Consider the following 17,153-nt stretch of genomic DNA (forward strand, 5'->3'; position numbering starts at 1 on the left):
ACATTTTCACAGCTTCTCATTACTTCTGGTCTGAGGCAAGGCTGAACATCATAACTGTGGGAGCACGTACAGGAGAAGGTTGTCCATCTCATGGCAGACAGCAAGCAGAAACAAAAGAAGGGACCAGGATCTAGATCTAACCTCCATAGGCACACCTCTGGTAACCTAGGTCCTACAGGTAGTCCAACCCCCTGAAGTTTCCAGTAACTCAAAAAATACTGCTGCCAGCTGCAACTACGCATCCAACACAAGATCTTATGGGGGAACATTTCAGGTTCCATCATAAACTAATTAATAGCTCTTTGTAGCCTATCCTATACATAGCTTTATTTTGCTTTTTATATTAAGTTGTAAAACAGTGAAGATGTTTCCTCATTGAACTGTGAGCCCTGCACCCCCTCAACTGTGTGGTCTCATTTTCATCTGTGATATATACTTTTCTTGTCCTTCACTGGGTCAAGTCATGTAGAGTACATTTGGACTCATTAACATTGCATATTTCTGATTATTTATTAACATTTAAATGTAGTCCTGAATTTCCACTGATATTAAAAAATAATTCAAGCTGTAGATCTGTGACTTATTATGTTGATTTAATTCCCATGGTAGTCAACCTGAGTGGTATTCTTTAGATATAAGTGGCTGTCACCATACTTTAATTGGAGCTCATGTTCATTCCTAGTTGAATATTTCAGTAGAGAATGGAATTGAGGAGAAGAACTTTGTATCATGTAAGACAGAGAAAAAAAATCCATAGGGCAATTGAGAGTTGTCTTTTATAGATTTATGGGTACATGAGGGCAGTTACTAGAGGCACAAGACTTAGAAATATATCATTATATGCAACATTATTTGTATAAACCTTTCTGAACTCTGAAAAAAATATGCCATAAATTCAGCCTTTAGGACAATAAAGTCTTGAGCATTAGCTGAAAATTCAGGCTAGGTTCCTGACTGGAAAGGAAGGATAACACCTTATTCTGATGAGATCTCTTCTCAGGCTTCATCTATAAGAATTCTCTTATAGATGCCAATATGTTACACTTGGAAATAAAATTGGCCATTAAGGCTTTGGTCACTGTTGGTGTTTATGAAGAAATGACACCTGTTAATCAGTAATAGCAAAGTCAGGTTGTACAGCTTGGTTTGACAGAGCTGCTGCACCAGTTACTGAGCCATTGCTGTCAGCTCCATAGCACCTCATGTGAAGGCTGGTGATGTTGGGGGCTGAGTCTTTACCTACGGCGCTTTGCTTTCCCAGCTGCCTCTCTGTTGGTCCTGTCCCTAGGGAAAGACAAAGGGAGGCCTAAGCTTGAGGATGAAGGGGACTTTCCTTCTAGTCGACTTCTTGCCACTCCTGTTGCTGGGAGCATCACCCAGCCATCCTTCACCTTGGCTACAGCAGATAATTATGTTGAACCCAGTTTTTCTGTTTTGCTAATTCCATAAGTCAACTCAATAAACCATCAGCAGCAGACTGTTCTCAGAGTCCTTGTTCTAATACCAGAATGCCCCAACTCAGAACACGGTTACTGGCACTAGCCAACCAGCCACCCCTGCTTAAGGGATGAACTTCAACTATGAGGGCCCTTCCTCAAGCCTCTCCAAGGGGTTACCTTTGCTTCCAACTGTTGCTATGTGTGTGGTTATTTCTCATTCTTTTTTATCCTTTTATTGATTCAAAATGAAGCTAATAATTTTTAATATCTATGTTTATTGTAAAGATATTGTACAGAGGGGTTACATGAGTAAGGTGATGAGTACATTTCCTATCGAGCATTGTTACCTCCTTTGTTTTTCTCTTACCATCCCTTCCTTCCCCGCCTCCCCAACATCTCCCTCCCCACCCCCAGAAGTTGTAAAATTCGTTTTCAACATAGTGTCTTGTACATCTCATTGCTACAATGGGTCGACCTGTATCCTTATTTCAGCATTTTGTTATTTCCCTTTCCCTCCCCAAATTTAAAAAAATGTATATACAAGATGCAAGGCACCAGAATCAAACACAGTGAAAACAGGGGTTATACCATGGGAGAAGATCATACAAAAGAAACAAAAAAATCACATAGTACATTAAAAACAACAGAGACAAAGACAAACCCTGTGTCCCTATCTTGGGGTTCATTTTGCTTAACATCATCTTATATGGTCATATGTACATAGCTTTTGACCTTTTCTGCTTGTCCTAGACATATACTAGTTATTGCAAATAAGGGAAACCTTGGGACCTGTTTCTTTGGGCCTGGCTTACCTCACTTAATATAATTTTTTCCAAGTCTTTCCATTTCCTAACAAATGGGGTGGTGTCATTCTTTTTCATGGAGGCATAGAATTCCATTGTATATATACCATTATACCATATATACCATATATACTGTTGTGTATACACCACATTTTCTTGATCCATTCATCTACTGAGGAGCATCTAGGTTGGTTCCATATCTTAGCTTTGGTAAATAATGCTGCAATAAACATAGTTGTGCTGGTAGCTTTAGTATGGCCTTGTTTGTGATTGTTTGGGTAAATGCCCAGAAGTGGGATTGCTGGGTCATAGAGGAGCTTTTGAGGAACCTCCATACTGCTTTCCAGAGTGGTTGAACAACAATGCAGTAGGGTTCCCTAAAGCTAATAATTTTTGTACCTAGTTGTCTATACCAAATTGTCTATGAAAATAACTTGTGTTCTCTTTTGCCTGATACAGTCATATTAAGAGGAAATGGTTTAGAAACACTAAACTATGAAAACCAGTCAAATGGCAAGATTAGAACATTACAAATTTCATTTGTTTAGAAGGCTAAAACTTAGAACGCTTGACAAAGGATGTCACTGTGAAAGTAGATGAATCCAGTGTTTTCTTCATCCTCAGAAAGTGAGTGTTCTATATTATATTTAAATGTTCAGTTCCACTACAGAAGGCAAGACAAACATTATGGACACACATGTGAATGTTGACCTGGCGGCTTATGAGTTACAGGTGAGGCTCACCTGCAGTTTAAAAGTAGAGAGGGAGTAAACACGTAGTTTGAGAAACATGAGCAGATTTGATCAGATATATTAAATATGGGGAATAAGCAGTACTTTCAAGCCATATTATTTGATGAGTGAAATGAAAAAAACAAAAATGAGCAAAAGTGTTTCCAAATAGAAAAAGATGAGAATGACCAAATCATAAAGTACAAATAATGTTGTCTCTAGACTGATGGCTAGATAGTCCCTAAATCATCTCTGACAGGAGCCATCTGGCACTATTTGTACTCTCGATAAGAGTTTCAGATAAAACCATAGGCGATCAGTTGGAAAATTACGGGCCAGGAGCATGTGTTTCTATTCTCACAAAGGAAGTATGTGTGCTTGTTCCCAGGCACTTCTTGCTCAAGTTCAACTTTGGTCTTGTAACAACATTATTCATGAAAAAGCTGGAAAAATGAGGTAGGACAGGGAGATGGGGGTTAGAAGTGACAGACCCAGGGAGAAAGGGATGGGGGAAAGAACAATGTATGAAGGCAAGGAGCATGAGTCTTTCATTCTGCTTGCACTGTACACTCTGATAAATTAGTCCACCTTCCCCCTCTATCATTTCACTGTGTGTTGAAATTCATAAGCCATGCGTTCCAGCCTCTTGAGTGTGTCTGTGAGTTTCACTGTTCAAAGCCCTCTTCATTGGTAATGTAGTTGGAGGCTACTGCAGTATTTGAGCAATTTCTTTCAGGGTAGTCCTTATCTTCTTGAACTGCTTAAAGATCCTGATGTGCATCAGCGTGTTGGTGAATACAGATATGTCTGAACTGCAGTCCTAATAGTTAGACAGTAAATCAATCATAACAACAAATATAAAAAATTCTAAGTAAGTTTAGACCAGAGACTATGTGACTTGTGTTAAAATACTACTTTCCTGAAAGAGTAAAACAAAAAGAAAGGTTGATCTATGCACATTATACCTCAGTATTGATAATGCTTTTTAAAAGTAAATTTCTCTGCAACTTCAAGAATACATTTGATATAACTGTTGAAACTTGAATGGATGCTTGATTTAACATTGTCAGTAATAAAGGAAAGGCTAAGGGAATATAGTAGAGGGGTGAACTTCGTCCAGTATACACTTTAGGCATGTATGGAATTAATACGACATACCCGGTACTATAAATCTGGGCTAATAAGAAATGTATGACGTATTACCCAAGAATTACAAGACTAGATGTAAAAGTTTATGTCTTTTTCAAGAGTTTGGCTATCATGAACTGAGCTGAAAAATAAAAACAAAATGAAAACCTAGGGGGGTGTAGTTATTCCTTTTGTATGCGGGTTTAGTCTCTTTAGTGGTTAGTAGTGGTGTGTTGGGGTCATCAGGGAGTTCTATTTTTAGTTTGGGGATGGACCTTCATACTGATTTCTGTAGTGTTTGCACTGATTTACATTCCTGCTTTCATCAACAGTGCACCTCACCCTAGCAGTAGTTGTTTGTTTTCTTGATGGCAATCTAACTAGAGTAAAATGGGATCTCAATGTTGATTTGTTTTGCATTTTTGTGGCTTAGAATATTGAATCTTTCTTTATACATGTATCAACTCTTTGTATTTCTTCTTCAGAAAACTGTCCAATTCATTAGATTATTTGTCATTTTGCAGTCCGTTTGAGTTGTTTGTATGTTTTGGATATGAACCCGTTATCCAGTCAAAAGCTGGCAATGATTTTCTTGCAGTCTCTTGATTCTGATCATTATTTCCTCTGTTGTGCACAGTCTATTTAATTCAAAGACATTCCATTTGCTGTTTCTTGCTCTTATTTTGAGACAGGGTTTTACTTTATCACCCAGATTGGTCTCTGGTATTCTCTTCTTGCCTCCCAAGGGTTGGACTTATAGGTGTGCACCACCATGCTCAGCTTTAAGAGTAGCCTTTTAAAAAATGTAAAATTTAGTGTCTTTTAAGTTGTGCAACCACCACCACTAACTAATTTAACTAATTTTTAACCCTTTAAAAAGGAACTTCGCCACATTAGCTATTCGTGCTTCATTCCTTCCAGGTTTCAGAGCTCCTGCAATCCACTAATCTACTTAGTATCTCTGCAGCTCTGTCTATTCAGAACAGTTTATATAATTGAAATCATAAAGTATCTGGCCTTTGCAGCAGGCCTCTTTCATTTCCGTTCCTTGATGTCAGAAGTGTGCATCAGCCCTTTACCGGATGATTGATTAAAATTCTAATAAATGGATGTGGCACATTTTATTTAATCCATTTAGTAACTGCTAATCTTCTAAGTTTCTAGGCCTGAGTTAAGACTGAATATAGTAATGACTTGTGCAGATTTTAGAAAAACAGTCTAATGATTAGGCCTCATTCCTTTGCTTGGATTATTTCACCAGTACAAGATAGAACAAACCAGCACCTCTTCTATTCTCTGACTGGATTACCTGAAGGAAGCCACTATGTCTAAGAAAACAGAGTTGATACTGGAATGTTTTCCATTTGTAAAAGTCATCTCTGTCCATAATTGAGCTCTTTTCAGAAAGCCTATGGTGCCTGCCATTGTTCCCTGCCTGGAAAACTAGGCTCTTTGTGGCCTATTGTTCCAGATTGACAGAATGTTATGCTCCACAATTTAACTAATTGATCATTTTAGTCTGAGAATTTAGGTAACACTTCTTTTGAGCATTGTGCCACTCGGCACATTTTTGAGACTTAGCAGAAGCATGCGCCTCCTCTCTGAACCACTGTGGCTCCTTCCTGTTTGATTCCACTCTTTTGTTCTTTGAGAAGTTTTCTGTCAAACCTATTGATGTATACTCATTAAGATGGATTGTGTACAATGCACCTGCTTTCCTGGCAAAGGAAAATGAAAGCATAGCTATCTTTTACCAGGAAAAGAGCTTAAGTTTCTTTGGCTGGCATGATGCCTGTTTGGTCTTTGTATTCATTGTGCTCGGCCCAAATTTCTTCCTTCTCTCTTTGTTCTGAGAAGGCCCTGCTGTGAATCACTCTCCATTCTTCTTTTGGAGGCCAGATCATGCTGTGCCCAGCTCTGCGTCTAGATTGTGCTGTGATAGGAATACAATGATTCTAGTTCCTTTTACCATCTCAGGGGAGTCTTTTAACTCCAAGGACATCCAGAGTTACAGTCTGCGCCTCCTCCTTTACCAGTCCCTGTCAGTGTGCCCTGTACCTTTCTTCCTTTCTTCCACCCACCTTCTCTCCTTCATTAAAGGGCTCCCCTGGGAATCGGGAATGGCAGGCTCACCAGAGCCCATGGCTGCCCTACAATCCATCTCTTTCTTTGTTCTAAGGACTTCAAGTTTCAGCAGTGCCCTCTTTAAAACGGAAATACTCCCACAGAGAAAGTCACCTGAAACCCAAAATACCTTAGTAAGAAGGAGCAGAACCCCACTGTACCTCACCGTGACCTTGGGCTTCAAATCTATTTCCAAAAGGGAAACAAACAGGTGAGAGTGGCCTTCTTTTGTGTTCCTTCTTCTGTACAGCTTGTGAGAATGTGTTGGGAATTTGACGGAAGCCATGGCTTCCTCTAGGCATGTATGTGTGCAAATATGAATACAAATTATACATCTAGAGCAAACAAACCCATGAATGAACACAACCTCTTGTCATCTTGAAGTCTTTTTTTTTTTTTTTTGCCAGTTGTGGGGCCTGAACTCTGGGCCTGGGCGCTGTCCCTCAGCTCTTCAGCTCAAGGCTAGCACTCTCCCACTTGAGCCACAGCGTCACTCCCGGCTTTTTCTGCTTATGTGGTGCTGAGGAATCGAACCCAGGGCCTCATGCATGCAAGGCAAGCACTCTACCATTGAGCCACCTTCCCAGCCCAATCTTGAAGTCTTATATTCTGTGATTCAAGGCCCTTGACCTTGAGTCCCTTAAGCTTCCTTTCTGGGGTCACCAAATATTCATTTTTCTATTATTCATATTTCTATTATTACTACAAAAGCTTCACCATTGGGCTAGATCATGAATCACATGAGACACGAAAGGACTCTTTGCTTTTGAAATTTATTCTCCTCTCTTCTAAACTTGTGATAAAATAGGTCAAAAAAACTTTACCATCTCACTGACTTTCAAGGTCAATGACATTATGTGCATACACATTTGGTTGTAACCATCACCAAAATCGATAGCAAGGATTCTTCCTTTTCATCTTGCAAAATTGCAACTACTGTGCCCATTAATGAAGGTTAGCAACGACGTCTTGGTTAACTATTCTGAGTCTTTCTGAGAATTTGCATACTGTGCATACCTCATAAGTGGAGTCATATGGTATTTGTTATTAGCATAGTTCCTCAAGGTTTACTGACATTGTAGTCTCTGTCAGACCATTTTGAGGCTGAATACTATTTTATTACATGTACAGACCACACCTTTTTATCTACTCAATTGTCAGGCAAAACCTGTTTTGTTTCCATGTTTTGGCTCCTGTGAGTAATCTGCTAAGAACAAAGGTATGCATATGTCTACTCAGGTCTCTGCTTTCAATTCTTTCAGTTATATGTCCAGCATAGACTGGCTGAGTCATCTAGTAATGATAGGCTTAAACTTTTGAGAGAGAGTCATATTACTTTCCATACTTGCTGCACCATTTTACCTCCTTTCCAATTGTACACAATCCTTTCAGTTTCTCCACATCTTTGCCAACAGTTGTTAGTTTTTAATTTGCTTGCTTGGTGGGATTCTAATAAGTACAAGACAGTGTTTCATTGTGTTGCTTTTGCTTGTCTTCTTTACTTGGTTTTGGTAGCGCTGGGGATACAACCTAGGGCCTTGTACGTGCAAGCTAAGCATTCTTTCACTGAAGTACACCTCACATCATGGTGGCTGTGGTTTGCATTTCCTTTATGATCATTGATGTATAAATAATATTTTAAATGCTTATTAATAATAATATTTTAAATGCTTATATGTTTTCTTTGGAAAAATTTCATTCTAGTTTTTTTTTTTTTTTTGTAATTCATACTCTTAGATTTTGCTATGAGAATTCCCTAATCCAGATTTATTTGCTGAAGCCCTAACCCTCATTTGATTGTATTTAAAGGTCAAATGTCTGGGAAGTAATTAGGTCATGAAGGTCAAATCTTCAATTACCAATGGGATTAGTAACTCTGTTACTTTTCTCATCACATTGACAAAATACCTGACAGAATAACTTTAAGGAGAAGCATTTATTTTAGTTCAGGGTTTCAAAAGTTTCAGTCTACTGTGGTGGGGTGGTGGGGTGGTGGGGAGGGGGATGGGGTGGGGGGAGGTAGAGTTGTTCAACTCATGGCAGCCAGGAAGCAGGGGGATCCAGCCCAGGAAGGGGCCAGGGCAAGATATACCATGGAAGGACATTCCTCAGTGATCTACTTCTTCCAACTAGACCTCGCCATCCACAGTTCTACCACCTCCTAACAGCCTATTCAAGCTCTGAATCCATTAGTGCATTAAGCCATGAGTTAGGTCAGATTCCTCCCAATCTAATGGTTTCTGGAAACTCCCTCACAGACACTCCCTAAGTTGTGCATCAAGAATCTCTTAGGCATTTCTCAGCCCAATAAAGAAGACAATTAAGGGCAGTGGTTTACAGTATTGCTAGGAAGTATGTCAAGATGACTGATGGGTGGAGATAACAGAACTTGATGGTATCTTCAGTAGACAATTGTGCAGTAGAATGGGCATGTGCTTCTGGGTCTAAGTTTTCTCCATAATGTCACATGGCTTTGTGATAATAGCTGACGTAAGTATATGACAAATCTACTCCCTTTTCCTGACTCATGCCTGGATCACTAGGTGAATCAGTAACACGTAACACCAACATGTTTTGACTATAAGAAAGTATTTAAATATACAAAACCTTTTGTAAATTCTAAGAGGAAATTGTAAGCACACATAAGGTTTCTATAGATCCACACAGACATTTATTGCCCATTTTATAAAATCTGCAGGCATCACTTAAACTATTTAACTTTAATGTTCAAAGTTGAAAATGCCTCATTCCTGATTTTCTGTAATAAAGGAAGAAATCAATAGCAGAAATATATTTAATATATTTCCTATTTCACAGTGAAATAGGAAGTATTGAGGATGGCTTCAGAATGGTTGAGAAAATCAAATAGAACATTATAAACCTGAAATTATGACATAAGCTTAATGCTTTTCTTACTGGTAAACTCAAATTCTGTAAACCTAGATAAGATTGGACAAAAAAAAAAATAAAACTTGAAGCTCACTAAGTTAGAAAAAGGACAGCAAAACATAAAGAAGTAGCCAGAAACCAACTGATGGTAACCAAACACCCAGATGATACATTAGAATATGGGTGTGGATTGTTTTGTCTGTTGATCTGTTTTTTGTTTTTGTTTTTGCAATGGATAAACATTATTTTATTTCAATGATCTGTGTGATCACAGAAGCCACTATGCTTTTATGCTATGTGTAGACCCCAGAGGTGAGTGGTATCTCTTAGTCTCCTGGCCTGGAGACCCTCTTCATGGCACTGTGCTCTCCTGGGCTTAGACCTATGGCTCTGCATGGTCAACCAGGCTCACCTTGCAGCCATGTGTGCATTCAGCTTGTGGCTGTGTTCCATGAAAATCCACACGTTTTTGAGCATATTGCTATTCACCTCCAGGAATAGGCTGACTGGCAGTAAATCTGAGACAGACCAGAGGGAGTTCCTGGGATGAGGTTCGGTCTGATGAAGCATTGATAAACCTAGTTTAACACCGTTAAATCTTAAGCACTGTTAAATGCTGTTGAGAATGTTAGATTTGTGTTGAGTTTTCTTTAAGTTTTTATAAGGACCCGATAGGGATTTTCCCCCCTTCCTCTCTACTTCCATGACTTAATGAAACCACAGACAGTGGCCCTTCTGGGTTTTGAGTGACAGTGGACAGTCCTTCCCTCACACTTGGCAGTGTGAAGCAGAGCTTCCACTCAGCATCCCTTCTCTGGCAACTATCTGGACGGTCCTTTCAGCAGTCCAGGCGTTTGGGAAACTACAGTCACTCCAAGAACACTACACCCATGGAAGCCACAAGGTTTGCCTCAGCAAGTCCTGTTCCAGTTAACATAGCTCCAGACAACCAGTACCTTGCGCCTTGGAAGGCAGCTCCTCAGCCATTTGTCTTGGTGAATTTTAGATGGACCTTGAGTTATTCTTCTTCCAGGTGGCAGGGGAAGTAACTTATAGAACCGCAGCAAGAAGCCAGTGATTGGTGCAATGGGGATTTGGGCTTGTTCTTGATGCAAGGCTTGTGATTGGTGGAACTAGAATCTGTACTGTGATTGGTGCCAATATGATCATTCATTTGTATTCCACCCTGTTGCCATCTCCTCTTTTTCTGGTAGAAAACCAGACAGGTCAGCTTACTTGAGTCACCTGGGAGGTATCCCTGTGAATTGCTACCTGGTCTACCAACCTTAGGTCCAATAAAAGACTTCTCTTTTTCATACCTGTGATTGCTGTGAAGGTGTCAAGCATGGTGAACTGGAGATGGCAGCAGTGTTGGAGGTGGCCTGTAGTAGCCCTGGCAGTAATGGCCATGAGAAAGTCGCTGATTCCATTGGACTCACTAGGGTCCAACCGGACTCCTTTCTCCACTGTGGGAGGAATGCAGTCTAGATTGCAGTTTGGTTGGGCAGGTTTAGGGATAGGCTAGTCCTCCTCCTTCCCTCCAGTTTCCCGCGGTATCTCCCACTACAGACAGCCAAACAGAAGTCCAATTGCCCAGGAGCCGAGAAGGGTACACTCTCTTCATCAGGATGCTCAGCGGCCCTGGAGGTGGACCAGCCATTGGCCGGCCAAATGAAGAATAACCAGCCAGCTACCCCCGCCCCCTCTCCCCTTCCTCCTTTCTTCCTCTGAGAAGTAAACTTGTCACATTGAATGTCTCACCTTCTCTGCATCTCACACACTTTCTTTGGATTTTTTTTTCTTGGCAGCCATAAGAATTTCCTTAGTCTTCAGCTGATAAATTCCTACTTTCACTTCAAGATCTAACTCAGATATCATTTCCACTTTCTGACACCCAAACAAAGACAGCAAGATTCTAACAATAGGACAAAGACCGGAAGAGTAGTTCCTCAGTCTGCCTCCTTCTACTCCGTGGGGGTACTACTCCGGTTTTAAATTTCTTTTAAATTTCTTCTTGTGTAAATTAATCATGGGAATACCCCTTTCCCGGGGGAAATTTAAAAGATCGTCAGATAAAATGCTCTCTCAAACGCAAGTTTCCTTGTACACTTAATTTCGTTGGTCCTATCAAGGCTTTTACGGATCTTCTCTATGGGTTAAGATCAATCACAGAATCACCTTGCAAGGTGCAAAAACCAACTTCGATGGCATCCACCAACTAGCTCACATATTCCCGCCTGGCATTCATTCCAACGATCACAGCTGCTTCTTTTTTCTTTCCCGTTCGCTGATTTCCTCTCCCCCATTGCCCCCCCCCCCCCACGTTTTGCGCCTCGCTCCTTCGCTGTAAGGATGTAGGTAGGTACTGGGGACCCAGCGTCTGTGCGAACAGGTGGAAGGAGAGGAGACCCGCACAAAACAAAACCACACCTGCGGGCTGCGCTGCGAAGTTCTGGAAGCTGAGCCTCCCGATTGGCCGCTGATTGATCGGGCCAGTCCCGGGGATCGGCGGCTCCCAGGGCTCGGAGCCCGCTTGACAGCCCGCGCTTGGACCCCGGAACTCCAAGGAGCCGGGCGGCGCCCAAGACTACAATTCCCGGCGCGCAAAGCGGTCTCTACCTGAGCTAGGAGCAGGTCGAGCTAAGACTACAACTCCCAGCGTGCACAGCGACCAAAGCGGGCTCTACCTGGAGTAGAGACTACAAGAGCCTAGACTACAACTCCCGGCGTGCACGGCGGCCCAGTCTCTACCCCTGCCACACCGACTCATCCCTTTAGCTCTTTTTAACAGGGATGCCGTCCCGAGAACGCGTAGCGGTGACCAGGGAGAGACCATAGACTGGGACGGCGACCGAGGCACGAAGAGCAGTCCACGACATGCCCTAACCCTTCCTGGTAGGGCGGCTGGCTCGGGCGCTGCGGAACCTGCAGCGTCGCCGCCCGGGTTTCCGGGGGACTCCGATGGCGGCCGGACGCGGTGGCGCGGCCGTTTGATTCTCCGGTGGCGGCAACCGAGGGACGCGATGGCGCTGCCGGGGCTCGTCAGGAAACTCGGTAACGGCCGGGGCTCGTCGCGGGTCCCGGAGGCCGGGCGAGCCGGCCGGCGCCCCGTCCACCCCCGGGGCCCCCCGCGGGCCCGGTGTCCGCCCCGGGCGCCCGTCCGGCCCCGAGCCCCAGTCCCCGGGGCGAGCAGCCGAGGTTCCGGATAAGCGGTGCGCGCGGTTCTTTTCCGAGCTGGGCGTAGAACCGCCGGGCGCCCGCGGCCCCCGCCCGCCGTCCCAGACACGGGAGGCTGAGGTCTGAGGCCTGCGGTTCCAAGCCAGCCTGGGCAGGAAAGTGCGCGGGACTGGCGCGGTGGCTCGAGGGGTGCGGCGCGGTCCCTGAGCGGAGAAGCGTAGCCACGGCGCCCGGGCCCCGGGTCCCAGCCCCGGGTCCCAACCCCAGGCCGCATTTCCCCCGACAGGTCACCCGCTGGCGGAGATCCGGGAGCGCGCGCTCCGCAGCGTCCTCTGCAAGCTGGAGCACGGGCTCACCTGTCCCGCCGACCTCGTCCAGGAGAGGCTGCTCTTCCTCCATCTGCTGGAGTGGTTCAACTTCCCGTCCGTCCCCCTGCAAGAAGAGGTCCTCAGCCTGCTGAGCAAATTGGTGAAGGTGAGGTCGTTTCAAAAATGGGGAAAGAGAATCCGCCGTCCAGGGGATTTCAGTAGCTTCAACTGAAAGGCAAGCAACTGGGGTTGAAAAGAATCTTGCAGACCACAGACTGCACTGTAACTCACATACATATATATACACATATACATATAAGTATATATACATACGTATACATATATATATGTATACGTGTGTATATATATTCCTTGTCTCCTGGTGTTGACTACGACAGTGTTCGGAAGTACAGCAGAACTGAATTTTTGGTAGGAACTGATTGCAGTCATCTTTGGAAGTTAATATTCGTTACTGTGTTTTTCTCTGCATGCTAAAATTTAAATATCTATGCAATAGAACATTTAAAGGTAGTGTTACAGGGCACGTTTAGTAGTCTGTGTGCCAAGTCGCTTTCTGTAACTTTTTTTTTAGATTCATGCTCCTATGCCTACTTAGTGTACTTAGTTTTCAGGGTCTAATGTCAAAAAACTAAATCATTATACACTTCATAAATACAAAAGTAGAAGTAGATAGTGTGTATTTCAGAGTTCTGTGTCTTCAGTCTGCCTTAAGCATGATCGAAATCGTTTATGTCTCTATACGTTTATATTCTACCCATAGAAGTTGTTCTAGGACACAGCAGTGAAGATTTTTCCAAACACCCCATCTAAAAAAAAAGTGATTTTAATTTTTGATTGCTGTAAAATGTAGAGCTTTTGCTTATTCTCAAGACTGCTCTCTCTTGAAAGGGACCAGCAGGAGGGGAGAGGGAGGACAAGAAAGGTAAATGAGTTGGTGAATATGATCAAACTCCATTATCTATATGCATGAAGGTGTCTTCCATGTCGTAATTTACACTAATTAAAAAAATAGAAAATGGCTATCATCTTATTTCAGTATCCCTCAGCAGTCCAGCACTTGACTGAACTTGGTGCCGTGGAGTTTCTATCCAAGCTTCGTTCTAATGTGGAACCAAACCTGCAGGCAGAAATTGATGGCGTTCTGGATGGGCTTTTTGTTCTTCCTTCAGAAGTTTCTGCGGTGTCTTGTGCCTCCTATGAAACCAACCATGCCGGTAACTATCAAATCAGCTTAACGAATCCTGTTAAAATACAAGCATACTGGTCCTAATGGTGAATTTTATGGAAAAGAACATTAATTTAGAAATCAGAACATTACTTTAGAAAAACATCACCTCTCCATACATTTTTTTCTAGTGTTAACTTACATCTTTGATTACTGTTCCCTATCGTTTTGATCAGGCCAAAAAGATGCCAGTCAGGGGCTGGAAGGTGGCTCAGTGGTAGAGTGTTTCCCTTGCATGCATGAGTCCCTGGGTTTGATTCCTCAGCACCACATAAGCAGAAAAAGCCAGAAGTGGCGCTGTGGCTCAAGTGGGAGAGCGTTAGCCTTGAGCTGAAGAGCTGAGGGACAGCACCCAGGCCCTGAGTTCAGGCCCCAGGACCGGCAATAAAACAAAACCAAAAAAAACAACAAACAAAAAACAAACAAAAAGATGCCAGCCAGTCACTTTGTTTTTCCTAGTCTAATTGACAGGTTTTGTTGTTGTTGTTGTTGTTGTTGTTGTTCAAGGCTGGTGTTTTACAACTTGACTCCCACCTTTAATGACAGATTATGTCTTGAATGATGCCATCACAGTTTTACTAAGCATTAATTATTAGGTATCAGCCATTGTTTCTGGTGCTTTATTTGTACATTTTTGGACCTTGATCTCCATATTGAGGGATAAATGATATGTGTCCAAACTCATGGTTTTGTTATGTAAACCAATGAAATTACATAATGCAGTTTTGTAGGCAATACTCCAAAATATTAGTTAAGGTCAAAGATAAGTAGATTTAAGTTCCTATTCTCCTGTTATTTGTGGGACCTTGGCTCTTCTGTAAGCTTCAGATTTCCTACCTGAAAATTAGGCTCAGAAAGAACATCCCTCTTAAATTGTTGTGAAATTTCATTAAGCATAAGGTTAGCTGCTCTTGAGTATTCTTTGGTATTTAATCTTGGCGCACAATAGTGCACACGAAAGGCATTTGGATTGTTTTGAAGGCAAAACGTTGTGATTTATGTGATTGAGTAGTTAGAATATTCGAACTGTTTTTGATTGCTTAATTTGTCAGACCACTTATTTCTCTAGACCACTGCAGTCCTCCTCCTGTGTCAACTGTTGATGCTGTTGACATTTATTGAATTTTACTTTGGGTCAAGTGAATGAATTGATTTAAACAAAGCCTCTTAATGACTCTTAAAACAGTGCTGTCTCTCTGTCTCTGTCTCTCTTGTTTTTGTTTTGAAATAACATCTTACTGTGTAGCCCTGGTTCTCCTTACATCCTCCTGTTTCAGACTCCCAAATCCTGGGATTATAGTTGTGTAGCACCATACCTGGTTTATAAAGTAAGAACCTAAGTTGTGTTTTTCTCCAATCTAATATCTTGCAAATGAAATTAGATGAATGGTCTGGGGATAATTTTTAGGTATCTGTATTAATAGTAGGAATTACTGACACGAAAACTGCAAACATAGTGTAAAATTTAGTTTTAGCTTTTTCTTCATTTTTATTGCACGTGATGTGCTATTACATGTGATAGGAAATTTCAGAGGTGTTGAAAGCTAATGATGAACACTTCTTTTTTGTAGGTGGGTGGGATCACTAGGGGCTTGTAGTGTAGGGCATCATGTTTGCTGGACAAACTCTAGCATTGAGGTATACCCCTGCTCAGCATCACCTTAGCTTTGTTTTGGCAGCTTGTTTTTGAAAAGGACATTAATGAAAACAAATTATTAAGAGCTATAAAATTACAGTAGAAGAGGGGAGGGAGGGAGACTTAAGCATAGGTGGCTTGTCTTTAAATATTTTGTAGCAGATTCCTCAGATACATTGTAGATATTCATTCCAATAAATAATCTTTTTTTTTTTTTTTTTTTTTTGGGTCTGGTCGCCGGACCTGAACTCTGGGCCTGAGTGCTGTCCCTCAGCTCTTCAGCTCAAGGCTAGCACTCTACCACTTGAGCCACAGCGCCACTTCCGGCTTTTTTCTTTTTGCTTATGTGGTGCGGAAGAATCAAACCCAGGGCCTTGGGCATGCAAGGCAAGCGCTCTACCACTGAGCCACCTTCCCAGCCCAAACACATAATTTCTTTTTTTCTTTTCTTTTTTGTCAGTTGTAGGAGCTGAACTCTGGGCCTGGGCGCTGTCCCTCAGTTCTTCAGCTCAAGTCTAGCGCCCTACCACTTGAGCCACAGCACCACTTAAATAATTGTATTTTTATAAGAAAGACTGGTCAGGGAAAACCCCTGGACCTTTTAAATTTTTTTAGTTTTAAAAATGGTTAAAAATGACATTGCCCCAAGAGCCAAAAAAAAAAAAAAAAAAAAAAGGGAATTGAAAAAGTTAGAAAAAAATGGTTAAAATGTTTAAGAGGAAACATTTTTATCTAAAAAGACTAATTTTCAGTTTTACCAAGTAAATTAAATTAGTTACAAATGCACAGAAGGTTGTTTTTGTTTTGTCTTCTCAGAATTGCTCCAGCAACCTGAAATCTTAACAGGAGGATATTTTCCCCAAGACAAAAGTAACCTCCAGCAGATGGACTTGCCTCCTCGGTCTGTGGGTGTGTATGCGTATCATTGTAAGCCCTACCCACCCAGTAGATGAGAAGTACATCTAACCCTGTTGCCTGGTGGCTCATGCCTGTAATCCTAGTTACTCAGGAGACTGAGATCTGAGGATTACTGTTGAAAGCGAGCCCAGGCAGGAAAGTTCATGACATTCTCACCTCCAATAAACTACTCTTAGAAAAAGCTGCCAGTGGTGCTGTGGCTCAAGTGGTAGAGCACTGGTCTTGAGGACAGAGGTTCAGAGATAAGAGCCCAGGCCCCTATGCTCAAATTCCTGAACTGGCGGGGGAAAAAAAAAAAGAGAGAGAAATCTGTTGATGAAACTTCAGTGTTTTAGCACCGAACTAAATGTTTCAAATGCTCTGAATGTTAGTGTAGGCTATAGAACCTAAGCAACAAAATTTTATGTTATGCTAGCTGTGTTTGCAGATGAGGGTATTAGCTTCACTAGTGTTTAGTGTCTATTGAGCACAAATTATTGTCACATACAAGTACCATGTATCATTTCTTCTCAGCTCACTAACTGGTATTGTTTACCTCAGCTGAGACCAAATATCATGTTAGCTTCATTTTTTTAAAATGTCCACTTGCTTAAATGTTAGGAAATTCTGATTTAGAGCTTTCTCCCTGGAATCTCATCTCCAGGTCTCTGTGGTATGTTTGTTTCTATTCACCTACCAGTGAGGCTGAGATTGTTATGTTTCTAGTTTACTGCTGAGGACACTGAAGCTTGGAGACATAGCCAGCATTCACTGT

The 17,153-nt window shown here is 42.1% G+C and overlaps 1 protein-coding gene across 2 annotated transcripts in view; it reads left to right on the plus strand.

Moving 5' to 3' along the window:
• The first annotated feature begins 12,125 nt into the window (after window positions 1-12,125).
• Window positions 12,126-17,153, plus strand: part of Rttn (rotatin) — a 118,278-nt gene continuing 113,250 nt past the window's right edge. For both annotated transcript variants that reach the window (XM_070028973.1, XM_070028974.1), the window contains exons 1-4: window positions 12,126-12,168; window positions 12,578-12,765; window positions 13,657-13,834; window positions 16,298-16,390. In XM_070028973.1, coding sequence (XP_069885074.1) covers window positions 12,138-12,168; window positions 12,578-12,765; window positions 13,657-13,834; window positions 16,298-16,390 — 490 coding nt within the window. In that variant the 5' untranslated portion in view covers window positions 12,126-12,137. The remainder of the gene's footprint in view (window positions 12,169-12,577; window positions 12,766-13,656; window positions 13,835-16,297; window positions 16,391-17,153) is intronic.

Source organism: Dipodomys merriami, unplaced genomic scaffold (genome assembly GCF_024711535.1).
Source record: "Dipodomys merriami isolate MVZ:Mamm:240054 unplaced genomic scaffold, mDipMer1.0.p SCAF_2, whole genome shotgun sequence".
In the NCBI taxonomy this organism is placed as follows: domain Eukaryota; kingdom Metazoa; phylum Chordata; class Mammalia; order Rodentia; family Heteromyidae; genus Dipodomys; species Dipodomys merriami.